This window comes from Medicago sativa, chromosome 3 (genome assembly GCF_051527215.1).
Source record: "Medicago sativa cultivar Bolivia chromosome 3, Bolivia_mono, whole genome shotgun sequence".
In the NCBI taxonomy this organism is placed as follows: Eukaryota; Viridiplantae; Streptophyta; class Magnoliopsida; order Fabales; family Fabaceae; genus Medicago; species Medicago sativa.
The window spans coordinates 102337305-102357156 of record NC_140751.1 but is presented as its reverse complement, the minus strand read 5'-3'; the positions used below and the strand labels follow the sequence as shown (position 1 = coordinate 102357156).

Sequence of the window (19852 nt, the reverse complement as noted above, 5' to 3'; positions counted from 1 at the left end):
TGGAGACGATAACATTCACACTCTGCGTGGGTACTGGATATGGCGCATGGATCCTTGTTTTCGGTTCTCTTTGACCGTTGTAGTTAGAGCAAATGAACAATGCTAATGTTTCAGAAGATTTCAGTCTTTAGGCCTTCAGAAATAGTTCATTAAGGATAGAGTCTTGGTCTAATCCGAAATAATATTCATCATATAATTTTATAAAATTACTTCTATAAATATTTAAATAATATTTTTTCACTTGTCAAAAAAAAAAAATATTTTTTCAAGGATTTAAATATTAGCATATGAATGGTCACATAGAGCGATGTAATTTGCATTATAAAACAAACACCAGTGTTTCATTATACAAATAAAAAAGGGTTAATTATGTTTCTAGTCCCTATAAAATAGCGACCTTGTAAGTTTAGTCTCTACTTAATTTTAATAGCATTTTTAGTCCATATAAAAAAAAATTTACTTATAATTTTAGTCCCTGCTAAAACAATGATTAATTATCCTTAAACTCTTAAATTTTTGAACGATTTTTTTGAGACAAGATTAGAACACTATGAAAGGTTCGTTTATTAAAATTTAGAATTTTCTGACATGAAATGAATTAAATATGAATTTTTTAAAACGACAAAAGTTAAAGATAAAAAGTAATAAAATCTGGATGTAGAAATCAAATTTTGCAATAATTTTTTGCGGACGAACTTTTAGTAATGTTCTAAACATGTCTGCAAAAAATTGTTCAAAAATTTAAGAGTTTAAGCATAAATTAAACAAATTTGAATTGAGTAGGGACTAATACTCAGTGCAGAAAAACAAAATTAGGGACTAAAAATGCTATTAAAATTAAGTAGGGACTAAACTTACAAGGTCGCTATTTTATAGGGACTAGAAACATAATTAACCCAATAAAAAACAAACACTATTGTTTGCAAATTGTCGGTATATGTGATGCATTTGCTAGATCTGTGTTTCACGTTACATGAGAATCATGAAATGAAATAGTTTGCTATTGCTAGTTAAATAATGAATGAACAGAGTTAAAATTGAATTAAGGGTAAACGAATCTAGCAAAGTGCAGAGAGGGGTGGATTTCATTTAGGAAAATGCTACTTCAGAAGGAAAATAGCTTCAAGAATTTTTCAAGACACAGTTGGCAACAGTTGGCAAATTTTAATTGGATGATTTATTTGTCCACTTCCTATTTTTCAGTCACACCTCCTTGAATTGTGGTAAATAGTGCATTGTGATTGACTATTCTTTATTCTTGAAGAATTCTTGATGTTATTTTTCTAGAGATATAACATTGCTCTTTCATTTATGAAGAAGCGCCAAATCAGGTGCAGTACAAAGAAGAAATCTGCCTATACTAGTATCAACTATAGGGGGACAAAATGTGACACTGGTCCAAGATGGAACAATGACGACAACAAAAATTCTATTCCGTGCATAAAAAAAAGTGGAACAGAAAAACAGAATGTATGAGAGCACTATAATGAAATCCACCCAATCCAATCCAATCCAATCCAATCCAATCGAACCCCACTGTAATAGTTTTCAACTGTTCCTGTGTATGTATAGTATTGATCCATCCATGTTTACTTTTGTTGAGAATCTGTCCCCTCCGAATCAAAAAGCTATGTAAGAAGAAGAAGAATCAAGCAATCAAAAAAATATTCTCATCTAGATTGCCAAGCCATTCTATATCCATTATGCGTGAATGATCCAAACCATTCACGTGTCAACAATTTCAACCTTTGATCTCTAACCTCACAAAACCTGTGTGTCCAATCTTTAGGTTCAACAGCCTCATATCCTAACCCAGGTGTTCTATCTTGCGAATTTGGGTTCATAGCTTGTCTCCAATCCACAACATAAGCAGACACTCTCCTTCTAAATTTGCTCTTAAACTCAACCCACGCTTGGTACTTATAGTGATTCACCAAACCCTCTTCGGGACCAAGTTGTTTCGATCTAAACCCTTGTTTTTCATTCACTTGAAAATGATGTATCACATTCCACAAACTTCTATCAACTGCTTCTACCAACACAACTGATTTGTGTCTTTGTTCCACTTTCCTCCGACACGTGTACCCTTGTGTTACCCCCTCTATCGGGTGTTGTCGTTGACCTGATGGCCCAAATTCTAAACACATCATTGACACCTGTCCAATTCTACTTTGTTCTCCACCCTTGTACTCCCGCGGTAAAATTGATTTCAATTCATTTGAATTGAAGTGGGTCCCATTTATCCAAGAGGGTAAATACATGAATTCATCAACATCCACGTACATTATCCATGTGCATAACGCTTTGGATTTTGAGTACAAAATACTGTGTGAGAATCCAGCTTCTTGAGTCTTTGGCCAAATCCAAAGCAACGTGCTTATATTATAACCCTCTTCACGAAGCTCCTTAATTATTCCCTCCAAATCATCATCGCTTCCATTATCATACAATATGAAATTTTCAACGCCCACTTTTGAATGGTACACAACCCATTCCCTCAAAAACTTCGCCACATTGTAAACCATGGTACATGCACATAGGAAATATTTGGGCTGGGCCTGTAAATGGGGGGCCATAGGCCCATACTGTTGAATTGCTACGGGCTTAGAATTGGGGAATTTAATGGGCCTGGGAGTGTAATACGCTACGGACGGAACCACGATGTTTTCTCCAATTATCTCGAGGGAAACTCCGATTTTGGAATTCGAACCCAAATCAGACGGATCTGGATGCAGACATCGGAAAATCTCTTGAACGGAGCTTGTAACAGCGGTGCGAATTCCGTCTCCGATTTGGAAAACACAGTTAAGCTCAGTTGCTGGCCTGTCGTACCCTTGACGATGATTCACACCTTTGGCAAACAAAACGACGTCGTCTTCCATTGAAAAAGACTCGTACACAACAAAATTCCACCTCACAAGCTCCGGTGCCGGAGATTGATTTTGAAATTCATTTTCCGACGTTCCGGTTACCAACATAGGTTGCGAAAATATTCTCCGACGCCAAACCGTACCCGGCATGTCGCACTTGAACGTTGTACGGTTGGTGAAAGGTAACACACCAGAGAATTTCGCCGGCGACATTTGGTTGTTCCGGAAAAGGCAGTTATATTCATCGGAAGAAGATAAAGGCGTGTTTGGCGAAAGGAGAACAAGAATCTCCCAATCTGGTAATAAAACTGAAACTGTTGAGAATGAATTTTTGAAGTTGATGGATGAAACACGACGTGATTGGTGAGAAAACTCATTGACGATGTTATTGTTGTTTGCATTGGTATGAACGACAACGTGATTTTTTGCGTTTAGCTTCCTTGGACGATCATCTAGGTCGTAATCAGGTCGCCAACCCGAAACGGCGTCACGAGAGAGATGAAGAGAAAATGCAGCAAATAAAAGAATAGCAAGTAATGAAACAAGGAGGGTTGTTCGTGGTTTTCGTCGCATGGTTTCCCAAGGACTACTAGTGAATGTTGTTGTTGAATTGTTAATGGAAATATTGGAATCTGATGGTGAAGAAGGCTTCATATTCATATTTTCTATATGATCGAGTGGAAAGTGTGATGAATTTGTTATTTGTTACAGATAGATAGATAGAGAGGGGATGGTGTGAAGTTAATTCAGCACTCGTGTTGAGTTTTATTCATAAATAGGAATGGATTGGGAATATGAAAGATATAGACACTACTCACATAATTGTCGAATGAATATGAATGTTTATGTTATTATTGTGTAATCATTTGATTGTGATTGGTGATGAGTGGCATAGCATATTGAAAGAGAAGTCAAATAGTTGTGGAGGATCTGTATGTAAACCAACTTTTCTGATTCCATAAGCAAAGCTAATAGCGAGGGAGCAACCTTTACGTGCTTGCACCATCTTCCTTTATTCTTCCTTCCTTCCTTCAATAATACTAATACTAATTAAAATTATAAACTAATACTACTACTTCTAACAGATTTTAAAGGGAGTTTAATTGTGACCCACATACCATTAAAAGTTAAACATGATTAATGATGTATGATCGATTAACGGTGTAATTTTTTATAGGTCAAATGCATCTAAAGGCCCTTTAAGTTTTTCGTTTTTCCCAAAGTGGTCCTTTAAGTTTCAAAAGTCCCAAACAAGTCCTTTTAGTTTTTGAATCGTTTCAAACAAGTCCTATTGTAGATAGCATAGTTGGTAATTGCTTCCTTGAACTCATCTTTGGTACCAAATTTGGCTCCTAACACCCACTTAAAATTAGTCATCTTTTTAGGCATGGCAAATGGTGGGTAATGCTATTTGTTGCTATCATCTGAATCATCACCATCATCCTCTAAAAGGACTTGTTTGAAACGATTCAAAAACTAAAAGGACTTGTTTGGGACTTTTGAAACTTAAAAGACTTGTTTGGGACTTTTGAAACTTAAAGGACCACTTTGGGAAGAAAAAAAAACTTAAAAGGACCTTTAGATGCATTTGACCTTTTTTATAATATGAATTAAGTTCTTTTAAAAATGGTTTACAAAAAAAAATGATTTCATTTTTACATAATAATATATTGATAAAAAAAGTTCATTAAAACTTTTTTATTTCTTTAATAAATAATACCAGAAAATTATATTGATAATTTTTTAAAAAACTTTCAAGACATCATATTATATATTCAAACTCATTTCAATTCAATTGATCACAATACAACAACAACCAAACTTTTAAGTAGAGTCGACTATAAGAACCTAACAACGTTAATATATTGGATCATGTTAACTTGTGTTCTTATGGATAGATGTTGGAGATGGAAGATGAAAAAATGAAGACAGGGGCAATATGGTCATTTTGCATGTGGCCAGACTCATTAAGGGTAAAAAAGAAATTTCATATGTGTTTGGCTAACTTGGCTTGACGCTTGAGTCATACCTAGTCACCACTTGCCACGTAAGCGCCACGTTGTTAATCACTATCCACCTCATCAAAAAAATGTAATTATGACTGAATTTCAAATGATTAATATTTGCAATGGCAAAATGAAATGATAACTTCAGACACTAAAATTCAACCGAGCTCTATTTGCAGCGACTATAGACATATTTAAGCCTTATTTTTATATAGAATGAAAACATTATATATAATATATGTAAGATAAGAAGAAGATGATAATAAGGTTCAACTCAACTACTACGACAAAATTGTTAGAACATTTGCGTAAACATATTTGTAAATATTTTACTTTTTTCATTTTCTCTTTATCTTTGTATTACATCTATCATTTTATTCTCTTTATTTCTTTCCTCTAAAGATAGAATAATTTTTGGTGTTTAAGAACTACCACTACTATCCTTTCTGTGAACAAAAAATAATACTGTCCTCAGGGGCGGAGCTAGCTGGTGCTGAGGGTGTGCACCTGCACACCCTGGATTTCTAAATTTTACATAAGTTATACTACTATTATGGCTATTTACACACCCTGGTACTTTTGTTTTGCACCTCCCCGAAGACTAGGCCTGACTGGTGCGCTCATGCTCTGATATTTGATTGGCATACTAGTGTGAGATGTTGAGTTTTAAACTGTTATTGTTAGTTATTTTATTATTATTTGGATGATTTTTATTTTCACTTAAAAGCCGAAAACACGTAAAGATGAGGAAGCTACTACAATTAATCATTTACACCGGTCAAACACATTTGTTACAACTTCGCAAATAAATTATATAATATATATTATTGAAGAAAAAAATCTTTTTATTCTTTTTTAAGAGGAATCTTTTTACTCTATTCTCTAGTTTTACTTTTATTCTTTATCTTATGAAATTATTAATTGTATATAATGTAAATAATATTTCTTTTTGAAGTGATAATGTAAACGATATTACTCTTTTGAATTCTTAGTGATAAATATTTCAATTTTCAATCTTTTATTGGATAAAAGTAGCACAAATGTAAATGTAGTAGTTTAAATTATAAATTAATAAGAAAAAGAGTTTAATTTTTATGCACTAACTAACTTACACATGGATTCAATTACGTGTTTTCATGTCAATTGATGAATATAACAACTAATGTATTTTCGATCATATTAAATGATCACAAGGTTACATTAAATAAGTTTAGTTTGCTAATTTACAACTTAGTGTTTTTAAGTGGGTGTAAATTAGTAGTCCCTTAAATTATAATATCGTAATTATGAAGTTAAAAATTTTGCACCCCTGATCCAGGGTCCTGGATACGCCACTGGCTGTCCTTAACATTTTTTGTTGTCGGCATTCAAACTCGAGATCACTCATTTATATGACGAGCTTTCAAGAAAAAAATAAGAAGGAGATGATGACATTCTTTAAAAGAAGATGAATATGATGACATGAGATAAAAATATAATATAATAACAGCTGAAGTGTCCTTATATGTTTGATTTAAAAAATGAAAACGTCAATCTAATATAGATAAAGAAGATGCGTATCTAAGTTGAAACCATATGCATATGCACATAGATAGATAGATATAAGATTAAGAAGGTGAATTTTCTCAACAACAAAAAAAGAAAGATATAAGAAGGTGAATTGAACTGGTTGTATTTAGCTTTAGCACGACATAATTCTTCTCTGACAGGTGGAGGTGAAAATACCCAACAAGACGTCGGCAGCAAATACTGGCATTTTTTTTGCTTTTATGTCTCAATCTTCTTGCTTAATATAGTATTTTTAATTCTTGCATGTATGCTCTGCTTAATTCTGAATTAACTCTTCGATTATAATTTGAAGTCTTCTCTTCGGTGAAATAATTTGTCATGACTTTTGTCTTGACAAATAGTTTGTTATGTCGTAAGTCTCGATTACAATTAGTTTTAGATTGTAGTAAATGTGTCATTGGTCCCTGCACTTTCATCAGATTTTGGCATTGGTCCCTGCACTTTTTTTTGTTTGGCATTGGTCCCTGTACTTTGTAAAAATATTGGTATTGGTCCCTCTGTTAACTTTCTGTTAAAAAAAAACACAAAACTAACGGAGTGCCACGTGGCCCAATCATTTCATGCCACGTGGCACCAATACCAATATTTTTACAAAGTGCAGGGACCAATACCAATATTTTTTTACAAAGTGCAGGGACCAATACCAATAGTTTTGTGTTTTTTTTTTTACAGAAAGTTAACAGAGGGACCAATACCAATATTTTTACAAAGTGCAAGGACCAATTCCAAACAAAAAAAAGTGCAAGGACCAATGCCAAAATCTGATGAAAGTGCAGGGACTAAAGACATATTTAAGCCATAATTATTTAATGAAGAGTGAAATCTCATTTTAATCCCTCACAAAAATATGAAATCCAAAGGTTAGCCTCTATGTAAAATTTGATCGAGACCCATTAACTATTATGTCAAAAAATTTACATATGGCCATTTTTGTTTTGATTCTTCTGAATCGTGACATATATTTGTGACACCCAACCTGTCATGTGTATTGTATTAATCTGAAATAACGGCCATTAAATGGACGGTGATCCTCTCTTAGATTTTTAACTTTATCAAGTCGACCCAATTTAGAGTTGTTAGTGAGTGCATCATCCAACATAGAACTGTAAGACTATGCATCCATCTCGTCATATATGTCAAAAGAGATTGCAGATACATATTCTTTATTCACATATTGTTCAACAAAACTCTTAAATTCCTGGTAGCTTGAAACATATACTCGAAGATAATCCATTTTTTCACTCTTTCTCCAGTATAGATCTGAAAGCAAATCAAAATAAGGGTTTGATGCAATTTAAGAAATTGTGCATAGAAAGAATATAATAAAAGAGTGAGAAGAAGAGAACACACATGGGAGGCTAGAAGATTAAGGGCCTGTTTGAAACACTTTTTAAAAACACTTTTTTAGTTTTTAAAAATTAAAAATTAAAAACTTGTTTGATTACCTATTTTTAAAATATAAATTTTGAAAAGTGTTTTGGGTTTTTTAGTTTTGGGAACTAAAAAAGTGAAAGAGCTAAAATGGGTTTTGCTTTTCTATTTTTAGTTTTCAGTTTTTAAATTAGAGAAAAAAAAGAAGAAAAGAGAAAACACGGAGTTTTTGCAGTTTTCTTCAATGGCATAGTTGTAAATAGTTTTGAAGTCTAAGGGCATTTTCATTTATTATCAAAAAAAATTGGATCAGAAAATTTCTTTCTCATTTGACAAAACACGACTATGAGAACACAGAGAAACGAAAATGACGATCTCCACCGCGATTCTTCCACGATCTCCGCCGTGATTCTTTTTGATCTCCACCGTTCTCCGCCATGATTCTTTTTCGTTCTCCGCCGTGCTTTTTTCAGGTTACATCTCAGACCTTGATTTTGTTTTTCATTTTTAAATTGCTTTATGTTCTTCGATCTGAATTTTACTACTAAATTTGTAGCCATTTTTCACTTGATTTTGTGTTTATTGGCGTTTAGTCTATGATTTTCAATTAGGTTAATTTTAAAATTTGGGATTGTGGTAGAATTTGAATACAAAGCACACTATAATATACTCTAGAAGCTTTGAATGCTGGAATTCCATACATGTAGACAAATTATGAATGTACAAATTTTGTGATGCTTTTTATATGTTGTTGTGTTTGATAAACTTTGATTCACTTTGTTGCTTCTTATATGTTGTTGCTATATCTTCATGATGACTCTGCTCTAGAAGTGTGTTAGGATCATGGAAGAGTGTTATTTGAGCTAATATTTCATTTTGTGTCACTTTACATGCTATCTTTGAAGCTCAATTTGTGATGCTATCTTTGAAGCTCTATTTGTGATCTATGCTATCTTTGAAGCATGCATAGTCATAGTTATAACAGTCACATTTCTGTTCACAAGGGATAATTAATGGCTCTCCTAAGTGCATTATTATGATAGAGAACATTGTTATAACAATCATATGAATGATGTATGTGAGTGAATCTTTGCTTGTCCTCAAGCAAAAGGCAACAGACATAGCAGCAACAAAATATTTAATTATGGCAATATTAAGAACAAATGTCTCAAAAGAAAGGCTTTGCTTCAAGTACACTAATTACAACTTCAAACACTTCTCATGAACCTATTCTACCCAACATCAAGTCTCAAGTGAGTGTGTGTGTGCAGTCCAACCCTTTTATTGCTCCTGTATAAGACAGATATTATGAGGAATAGGTTCTATCCTTAATGCTAAAGTAACCGAGAAAAGTCCTTTCTTCATTTCATATAAGAGTGATGGGAATTTAAGTTAAGATTGAATTAATTTAACAATTAAGCACAAGGGGCTGCAGATGCTTAGGAGCTATCTATCCTCGTAGGAAGTCTTCTCGGATGTAATTGTCCTTTCCCCCTAGATTCAAAATCACCCTAAGCAGTGCTGCAAAATTATTTATTTGTTTCATCTCCGCGTAGGAAGTCTTTTTGGATGTAATTGTCCTTTCCCCCTAGCATTGATGAATTTGTTTCACTTTAAGTTCAAATTAAGGAGTCACCACCACAATTAGGAAGTTAGGATGTAATTGTCCTTTCCCCCATATGTTGGTGCCATTCTCCCGCCCCATTTAACATTAACAAATTAATAAGAATATAACAATTAAGAACAATTTGATTAATTTTCCCACACAAACTTATACTACTTTTACTCTTAAGACTTTAAAGGGTCTAAGTTAACACTAAAGATAGAACGTGTTCCTTAAAATACCTATTCATACACTTGCTCAAAGATTGCAACTGGGTGCTTTTCTCATTGGAGATTTTTCACAATAAAACAAGATGTGGGTATAGCAAGAACACAAGAAACACAAGAAACTACTTTCATGTACAAGAAACAACTTTTAAAGAAGAGACAAAACAAAAATTTTTATGCCATATTTTACATTAAAAACAAGCTACTAATCATGCCTCTTGCTATAAAAACAAAACAAAAGAATAAAGTTCAAGGGAGTTTGGGAACACTACGACTCTAGACACTTTATTAGGCCCCCCCCACACTTAGGAGAAGCATTGTCCTCAATGATTCAAAAGAAAAGAAAAGAGAAGAAGAAGAAAAAGAAGATGAAGAAGAAGAAGAATTAGAATAGAGAAGAGTAGAGGAAGAGGAAAGCTCACAATTTTATTGAGGTCCATAGTGGACTTTGGAGGTGAAGGTGTTGCATCATGTTTCGGAGCATTTGATTGTTTTCTTCATTTATTTGATTGCTCCTTTGGACATTGGTTCTTTCAACACCTTGTCTTTGTTGCTCGGTGCTTTATTCTGTGAACTTTGGTTTGCATCCATGCCCGCCGTTCATCATTATAGCTTCCACCGGCTTCTTGTTCATGGTGCAAGTTTGCACCTACCTCCGCTTTATCACCACCATCATCACCATCATTATGTACCTGTGGGTTAGTACCAACATAAAGCAAATTTTCCACCACCTCCGAATTATTTAAGTCCGGATTAGATAGAATAATCAAACAATAAGCTCTAATAATTTTCCATTCATATTGGTAATTGTGGTCATGAGTTCTAAGGAAGGACAAAGTAGTATATAAGTCTAGATAATAGTTCCCCTCTATCCTCTTGATCCTTTAATTCATACTCACCCCAAACTTCCTAGCAATAAAAGTGATGATTCCACCTACCATTATATCACTCTAATCATCCTGTTTCTTTTTAACAATTGAAACAATATAATCATGCAAATAATAGCAAATGTTAATGGTTATAAAGCATAGCCCACAACAACAGCTCATCAATCCTCTTCATTCCTACCTCTTTCCTACTTTATATGGTGCAAGCCATAACCCTTTGAAGGTACCTAAGCACAGGGTTGTGTTATTCAACAACCTAATCATATGTTCATCCATTCCTAGTCTATCCATAACATTAATCATCAGGGTACCTGCAAGCATAGATAGTTCTAGAGATTAGAGAATTGTACCTATTTCTTTGCTTGGAATCCTTGATTTGGATCCCATGATTATGAGTTGTTGATTGCTTCTTGGTTGCACCACTTCTGAAGTCTTCAGTCTACTTACCTTTCTTCTTTGATTCCAATTGACCTTAGTTGATTTGGTGTGGATTTTGGGTGAAGGTTAGGGTTTTGTGTGCGAAAGGTTGGTTTAGTGATGGGGTTGGGGTTTAAATAAGGTTTTTGAGTTTATTGATGAAGATTGGTGGAGAGATTATGGTTTGATGAAGTTTGAAGAGAGTTATGGAGGTAGAATGAAAGAGGTTGTTTTGAATAACATAAAAAAAATAAATAAAAATAATAATTTTTTTTTTTTTTTTTCAAATTTTTTTTTTTTTTTTGGGTGAAAGGTTGGCACGGCCGTGCCAACATTAGCACGGGCCGTGCCAAGCTTCTGTAAAAAGAGGGAAGAAATTTTTTTTTTTTTTTTTTTTTTTTTTTTTGAGAATTTTTTTTTTTTTTTGGTTTGGTTTCTGGTCAATGGCTTCAACTTTCTTTCCCCTTTTTGCATCATATTTGGACAAATACCTACAAAACAAATTAAAATAACACAAAACAAAAATAAAAGCAATAAAATTCATGGGTTGCCTCCCACGAAGCGCTCGTTTAGAGTCATTAGCTTGACGGTTAGAAAGTGGTTTATCTATCCTATACCCAATCTTTCAGAAAGGGACAATGGCATCAAACTAACATTCTCTCCCAAATCACACATGGCTTTGTCTATAGTTTCAGATCCTATGACACAAGGTAGGGAAAAGCTTCCTAGATTCTTAAGTTTAGGTGGCAATTTGTTTGGAAGTATTTCAATAATATTCATAAACTGCTCATCTAACTTGGACTCATCAAACCCTTGTGTTAATGGAATTTCATGCTCATGAGATGGTGAAACGAATGGCTTTTCATTCTCTCCTATGGCTTTCTCACTTTGAGGCTCATCACTCCCTATCTCTCCTTCATTGTTCTTAATTTTCACAACGGGGTCCTCTAATTGTTTACCATCCCTAAGAGTAATAGCACTTATATGGTTTTTGGGGTTGGTTTCGGTTTGGTCTAGGAGGACTTCGGAGGATTGTGAGGAAGTAGCCACCTGTTGGGGTACTTGAGAAGTCTGAGTCTCATGCATCTTACTGTGAGTAACTATGAAGTCTTCTGTTGATGTAAGTTTGGCAATAGAGTCCTTCAAAAATTCAGTTTGATTTTCAAGCTCTTGGAGCTGCTCGGATTGATTTATACAAAAATTTTCTAAAAAAAGTTCCAAGCTGGATTTTTGAGGGACTCTTTGGTTGTTTGCATAACTGGGTGGTGTTGTTTGTTGTCCAAAAAGATTTTCAGGGGTTTGAAAAAAAATTTGGTTATTTTTAAACCCTTGATTATATTGAGCATAGTTTACTTGCTCAGGACTTCTAACAACACTACCTAGTTGGCAATCAATGCCAATATGGCCAAATACACCACAAACTTCACAAAGAGGTGATACAGGGGGAGGTGTGACAGCACTAGTATTTATTTTATCAAATTTTTGTGTGAGTGCGTCAACTTTAGCAGCTAGATGATCAAGGGAAGAGTTTTCATACATACCTACCTCTTTCTGAGAGGGTGAAGGAGCAACATTAGTGGTGTCCCTTCCGTAGGTCCACTGATAGTGGTTTTGTGTCATGTCCTCGATCAAAGCATATGCTTCTGTGTATGTTTTGTTCATCAGAGCTCCACCTGCAGCTGCATCAACATAAATTTTTGTGGGATACAAAAGGCCATTATAAAAAGTGTGAATAATAAGCCAATTCTCTAAACCATGATGGGGACAAAGTCTAAGCATTTCTTTGAAATGCTCCCACGCATCGTAAAGAGATTCTCCATCTTTTTGAGTGAATTGTATGATTTGTTTTCTTAAGTGAACAATTTTAGAATGAGGAAAGAATTGGGCAAGAAAAGTTTGCCTCATTTGTTGCCATGAAGTGATAGAACCAAGTTTTAATGAATTAAACCAAGCACTAGCTCTTCCCCCTAAGGAAAAAGGAAAGTAGTGCAGCCTTACGACCTCTTGGTTTGCATTCACGGTTCCACTGAGTCTTAAAAAAGTTGAAATATGAAAATTCGGATCCTCAGTGGTTGATCCGAAAAATTGATTTTGCTGAACTAACTCAATAAGTTCAGGTTCTATTTCAAAATTGTCATCAACCGTTGGGTACACAATAGCATCGTATGACTCATTTGAAGATGGGATTGCATACTCTATGAGAGTGCATTCCTTAGCCATATCGTTATTATCTTCCCAAGAAGTTAAAGGCAAAAGAAGAAATAGAAAAAGTTTTTTTTTTTTTTTTATATATAAAATAAAATAAAGAGAAAGATTTTTTTTTTTTATATGAAGTAAATAAAATAAAATAGAATCAAATAAAGATTTTTTTTTTTTTTATAGAAAGAAATATAGAAACAATAAAATAAAATAAAATAAAACAACGAAAAAGATTTTTTTTTTTTTTTTATAGTCTAATCACTATTAAAAAGTTAATCAAATTTCAACAACTCCCCGGCAACGGCGCCAAAAACTTGATAGAGCCAAACCGCAAGCGCACGGCCTATCGAAGTAATAGTAGTAAGAAGAGTATCGTTCCGCTAGGGAGTTGTGAATTCAATTAACTTTTAGAGAATGATTAGAAGAGAGAAAAGTTTATAAAAAGGGTGTTTAATTGCTGAAAGTAAATAACAATAATATAAAAGAGCCTTGGGATTATTGGTTTGTCATAACAACAAACCCTTCACTAGACAAGACCTAAACATCTAATTTCATGGTTTACACACTAATTTCTAAAGACCGGTTTCCCTTAGCCCCTCACCTTTCCGATGAAAGTCCGGTGAGAGTTTACTTCTAGCAACCAAGCCTATTTCGCTGACATGATTACTAGAAGATGCATAGAGGATTGAAACTACTCTTTGTCTCAATAATTGCAAAGACTATTTCACTGTTTTGCAATTATTGTCTAGATTCACTTGTTCCAACATCAAGACTCCGCTCTCGCTTTATGAATTGATGTTTGGGATGATGGATTAACGATTATCAAACCCTCCGCTTTCGCTTCCACAGTTTGATAATTGTTAATCCACGTTAAGACGGTGAATCTAGATTAGAAATTAGGGTTACATAGAAATTAGGGTTTAGGCTTGTTTTGTTTAGGATTGAGTCATTAGACTCCCCAATAATCCTAAGACGAAGAAGTCTACTCACTAACGTTCATTGTAGACATGGGGGAAGAAGAGAGAAAACAGTAATATAAAAGAGCAATAATATAAAAGTGAACTTTTATTCCAAGAACAAAAGATGAATGTTTATGATGGAGTGCTACTCTATTTATAGCTTTACAATTGACTTAGAAACTAAGCTACTATAAGGGCAAAACAGTAAAGCTGCAACGGAGTAACTTGGGCTTGAAGAAAAGCAGCAAAAGTGGTCCTGGAGGGTGGCACGGCCGTGCCACATGTTGGCACGGGCCGTGCCAAGCTTCTGACTTGGTAGAGACATATTTTTGTCTCGTATCTTCGTATTCTTGTACTGTATTTGCTCCAGTCCTCTTTCTTTTGCTCCAAGACACCTTCCACCATATATTCGTTCCTAAAATATAATAAAAGACAATTTAAAGTAAAATATTCTAAAAGGAAATAAAATGCAATAAAATCAAATCAAATCTTAAATAAAACTAAACTAAATAAAGCAATAAAATAGACTATCTATGACTCATCAGTGAGACAGCTTCATTTGTCAACATAGACATGTAATAATTTGTTAACAGTGTACATCTATGTGAGACAATGGTTATGTGTATCGTCCTATACATGTGAGTCGTATGATCGTATCTAATGCAAGACAAAACTGAACTTTATTGATATGACTCTCTCTTTGCATATCTATTTTTTTTAACAATCTGTGCATATCTATTTTAGACATGAATCTCATCATGAATCACGATTAATTTTATGTACCTCAACTTGCCCATGTACTTTGTGTAGCCAAACACAATTTTTCTCACCTTTGGCGTAGTCAGTCACTTTTCTGTTGTTATTATTGAAGGATTATTTGAACTTTGAAGTGTCAAGAATCAATGTGTTTTAACAATTTCTAATCTTAGTTATTTATTTATGAGTTGCTGGTTAAGTTGGTAGGAACATTGTTTTTTTTTTTTTTGACCTTTTTTTCCAAATAATTTGAAAGATTGATCTTGAATGTTTCTGATTCTGAAAGTCAGGATTTGGCACCTAAGGGGAGCATTATTTTCTGGTGCAAGCAGTATTAGAAACTTTGACCATGAGTTATGCAGTTAGCAATATGCAGTTAGCAGTAATCACAGTCCACGTTTCGCTGCTCCTGCCTCCTCATTTGTTGCGCCTGCAACCTCTTCATCGGTCGCGCCTGCCTCCTCCTCGGTTGCTCCTGCTTCTACTGGTGTACCTGACACTGCTGCACAGGTATCCTACCTTCATCTCAGCCATCTATAATCTCAGTCATCTATTATTGTACGTCTGCAAAATAATCTCAATCATCTATTGCAGTTGCATTGCGACCACTCTTTTGGTTGGCCTCATTTTTGTTTGTTTTTATTTTCCAAACTGCTGCTGAAATTTTCGCCATACTTTTTATGCGTTTTTCTTGCACTTTTTATGTGCAGTAGGAGGGATAGGAGGGAAACAGAAGATAATTAATGACCCTGTGTAACTAACTGATGGCAGTGAAACTAACTTTACTAACTGTCAACTGATGACAATTAGTGAGTTATGGCAGTTAGTTGTTTCTTTGGTTAGGCTTTACATATATAGGGGAGTCGTAGGGTTAGTAGTAGAAGCTATCTATTAAGATAATTTTGTTGAAAACCTGTATTAGATTTTACTGTACTTCTATGGAACTGCGTTTTGTTTAAACTGTCTGTCTTTACTATTCGAATGCTTGACACTATCATCCTTGTCTGGAATGGTCCCATTAATTCAATCTGTTCTGTCGTTGTAAATTTTTTATATTAGTTATTAGCAGTTTATTTGTCATCTCTATAACCTGATCATATTGCACAAAAGTGATTAGAATTAGATCCATTTTTATAGAACATAACTTGTTATGAGAACTAATATTACTCAATGCAAAATATTGCTCAATGCTTACTCTAAATTGTAATGCTTATTTTTATGTTGACACATCACACGCAGTGAAAAGCAACAGGTTCGTGTGAGATCCAAGAAGGAGTCTACATCACATCATATGAATGAGGCACTTGCAGCATGGGCTAAAGTTTCTTTGGCAAGAGCTGATAGGAGTGCAGAGGCTACTTCGCGTGTAATTTCGAATTGTTCTCTTGCAAAGTCTGTGGCTGCTCTTCATGAACTAGAAGACATTTCGGATGATGCCTATGGAAAAGTTTATGAATCCGGATTGGAGGGAAGTGTATATCGCCATGTCTAATGAGAGGAAGCGTGGATGGGTACTTAGGCTCTAAGGATATAACTTGTAGTTGTTTAGGTTCTAGTGATGAGACATAGTTATCTTTAGTGCTTATCATAGTATTTGTTTAGGTTCCTTAGATTTTCTTATCTGCAATATTGGAGTTTTGTTAGTTATTTTGCAGATGATTGTTTTTGTTTGGTTATTTGATGTTTATGTTATCGACATTAATATGCTATAATATTTGATGTGTTTTACATTTTTAAATTATGTATCGCTTGAACAAATTTTGACTTGTATCTAAAAAAATAATTTATTTTGCGACTAAATTCTACATTTAACTATAGTACTTGAAATTTAATTTGATCGGCAACTAAGGATAAAATTGTAAGAAAAAAATATAATTTATATAGGTTATTAAAAAATTTAAAAAAAAACAAGTTTTTAAAAATTTTAATTACCAAACAGGTTTTCTAATTTTCTGTTTTCTAAAACTGTTTTTGAAAATTATATTACCAAACAGGTTTTCTAATTTTTTCATTTCTAAAACAGTTTTGAAAAGTCACATTACCAAACAGGTTTTTTCTTTTTCTCTTCTTGAAATCACTTTTCTAAAATTGTTTTTTAAAACATATTTTTAAAACTAAAAACAAAAAGTGTTCCAAACAGGCCCTAAATTACTTTTTGTTGTTGTTGTTGTTGTTCTTCCTCTTGGTTCTTGTTATTGTTATTTTGCTCAAACACATGTCCACATTTGGCATCGCGTACCAATCCTAACAGTAACGGAGAGAGAGCAATCAATTAACATTTTTTTTAAGAAGCAAATATTATTAATAAAAACAAACCCCAAAGCAAAAGAAATACTGTGCAACACCACTTGCCTCAAAGTTATAAATATCAATCAAACAACACAACCTCAGCCAGAGCAACATACAAGACAAATAGAAGCCAAATGTTGCTTTCTATATATGCAGTATGCACCACCCACATTTACGACTATAAGAGCTATTTCCAAACAATAGAGTTCGATCAAATTAAACCTAGACACTTGAACCAAAATATTAATGAAGTTGTTGTGATTATGAACTCCAATACCCCAAAGTAAATATTGACAGAATGAGGGATAAGAAAACACCAACAAGTATACAAACGTGGGATGCATACCTAAGTATACAACGTGCTTGAAATCTATCAGGTGCTAACACTTCGTCGTGGCAGGAGCCTCTCCATTGATGTGGTGATATGTGTGGCTGTGCTCAGTGGCGGAGCCAGGATTTTTATAAAGCCTGGGCGAAAAAAAAATTTGCAATACATTTATAAGGGTTTACATAAAAAATTGCAAGCAAATAATAAAAAATTTAAAGAAATTGCCCAATTTATAGGGGTTTATATAAGAAATTCAAGGGGATTTACATAAGAAATTGCAAAAAATTTGCTCGCCCGAGCTCGCCGGGCCTTAGAACCGCCCCTGGCTGTGCTACTACCGTGTGGCGTGTATTGTAGGAGTTCAAACTAGTTTTATCATTTGGGTTGTAGGATTGGGTAAAGGGTTAGGCAAAAACATACCCAACCCGTGTTCACCCCCGAGAGAGGGAGAGAGAGCATGTTAGCATTTTTATTATTAAGAGATGTGATGAATTTGAAATTTATTCTAAATGGTCTTCCAATTCTTAATTTTAGTTCTCTGCGTTGAAAGGTTTTAGTCCAATCTAGAAAATAAATTACTCACATTTTGGGTAAAGGGTTAGTCCAATCTACGTTGTTATAATTATAAGTATTTTTTTGTCGAAAAGATGTTATAATATTCTTAAAAAAATTGATAGAAATAATATTCTTAAAATAAAAATTTTATTAATCATAAACATAACTTATCATATTCTAAAATATTACAATTTTAAAAATTGTGAAAGATTTCTCATTTGTCCTTTATATTTTTCACCTCAAAGTTCTCATCTCTTATCCCCTTCAAATACCTAAACCAAAACTTTATTATCAAAGGTCAAAACAATCTTCTCTCTTGTATTCTATGAGAATTCAATTGCCGTTGACGATTCCACGCAGTCAACACATTAATAACCATTAAATTAAGATCAAGCAATTCAAAATTCACTCGAAGTTTAGTGAGTAGTTTATGGTGAGAAGTTCAAATGAGCTATAACAATGATCTAACAAACCCAAAGCTCATCGTTATCATTATGAAAAACAAAAAACTTTTTTAATGGTTTAAATATTTGTTCTTTAAATAATCCAAATAGTGTAGATATTAAACTTAGCTAACGTTTTTTTGGCTCTTTTTTCAGTAAAAAGAAATACAGAAAGTGACCTAACGTTTATGAGGGAGTTGTTGCTGTTGTACAAAAAGTTCTAGACCCAGGACCACCGAATCATATACTTTATCGAACGGTTGGATTCGTAAAGTGGTGCATGAAGATAGGAAATCTAGAGTAGATATAAGGGCAGAAACGTAAAATCATACAAAGGGATGATTATGGCTGGGACCATAGCGTTTATAAGGATAAAGAGCGACTCGCAGCAATCACGCACATGCATTAATGCAACCAAAGTGGAAATCAAAATAGTTAAATAAAATAAAATGACTTTTTTTCCGGGGTTTGAAACCCGAACCTTGTATATTTTATGTATTGTCCCCATCAATTGAGTTAAACTCACGATGACTAAATAAAATGACACTATCCAACAAAATAAGTCACATCCTTTTTTCTGAAACAAACAAAACTCAGCTCATATCATTTCTTAAATAATATTGAATACAAAGAGGAGCATAATCATAAAAATGACGACTAGCATTTGAAATGGCTGCCTTTGCTAAGGTATGAACAACCATATTCGCTTGACGTCGAACAAACTCGACCTCAAAGTACAAAGAGGAGTATTATCCGAATGATCAGCATCCACAAGCATTTTGAAAAAAATAAAAAGTCACGTACCCTATACTACTTTAAATCCAAAGTATTTTGAATAATAGATATTCTAAGAACATTTGTTACGGATTTAAAAGTAGTATAGTTGATAAATTTTATGTAAAAAATATTATTATTAATTATTAATGTGTTGAATACTTTGTTTTTAAGATAAAACTTTTTTTAAATTTTTTTTTAACAAATGACCTTAAACATTTGTTAACATTTTTTTTTTGTCAAGTAGTCTGGTGGCTATAATTCACCTTTTTCAAGGTGAATAAGTGGGGTGTCCGGGGTTCGAACTTCAGTCCCTGCATATAATAATGCATGTCCCTGCTAACTGAACTATACTTTCGGGAACAAACATTTGTTAACATTATTCTTTGAATAAAATGATAAATAATATATTTTAACTTAATAAAAAATTGAGTTAGAATCCAATTATGAGAATACGTTAAATAGAAGAAAGTATGACACCCTTTGCAATTTTAATGGGTTAAATGATTAATATCTTCAATTGCAATCCATTTGAGTTAGTATAGTGGTTTTAAATTGAGACTTTAAAGTGTGTTCATCCTTAAAGTTTTATGTTTGAT

At 33.6% G+C, this 19852-nt stretch overlaps 2 protein-coding genes, 1 long non-coding RNA gene and 1 other non-coding gene across 5 annotated transcripts; 2 read left to right on the top strand and 2 right to left on the bottom strand.

Annotated features, from left to right (window-relative positions):
• Positions 1–1088: 1088 nt before the first annotated feature.
• On the bottom strand, positions 1089–3886 carry LOC146943098 (glycosyltransferase family protein (DUF23)). The gene has a single exon (XM_085757202.1). It carries the CDS (start codon positions 3528–3530, stop codon positions 1671–1673), a length of 1860 nt encoding a protein of 619 aa, XP_085613328.1. The 5' UTR covers positions 3531–3886; the 3' UTR covers positions 1089–1670.
• A 3432-nt stretch (positions 3887–7318) lies between these two features.
• On the bottom strand, positions 7319–17592 carry LOC146943095 (uncharacterized). Its single transcript, XR_015032956.1, has 3 exons — positions 17500–17592; positions 17017–17108; positions 7319–7705 (listed from the first exon to the last, which is right to left on the bottom strand). It is a non-coding gene; the product is annotated as an uncharacterized LOC146943095 (long non-coding RNA).
• LOC146943096 (uncharacterized) lies at positions 8137–16578 on the top strand. Of its 2 annotated transcripts, none has more exons than XM_085757197.1 (3): positions 8137–8289; positions 15155–15374; positions 16104–16578. In XM_085757197.1, the coding sequence occupies exons 2-3, from the start codon at positions 15214–15216 to the stop codon at positions 16354–16356; spliced, it is 414 nt and encodes a 137-aa protein (XP_085613323.1). In that variant the 5' UTR covers positions 8137–8289; positions 15155–15213; the 3' UTR covers positions 16357–16578. The 2 variants fall into 2 exon arrangements, with proteins under 2 accessions (XP_085613323.1, XP_085613324.1); XM_085757198.1 differs by having other exon boundaries at positions 8150–8289; positions 15151–15374.
• LOC146943097 (small nucleolar RNA R71) lies at positions 12701–12808 on the top strand. Its single transcript, XR_015033719.1, has one exon. It is a non-coding gene; the product is annotated as a small nucleolar RNA R71 (small nucleolar RNA).
• Positions 17593–19852: the final 2260 nt, after the last annotated feature.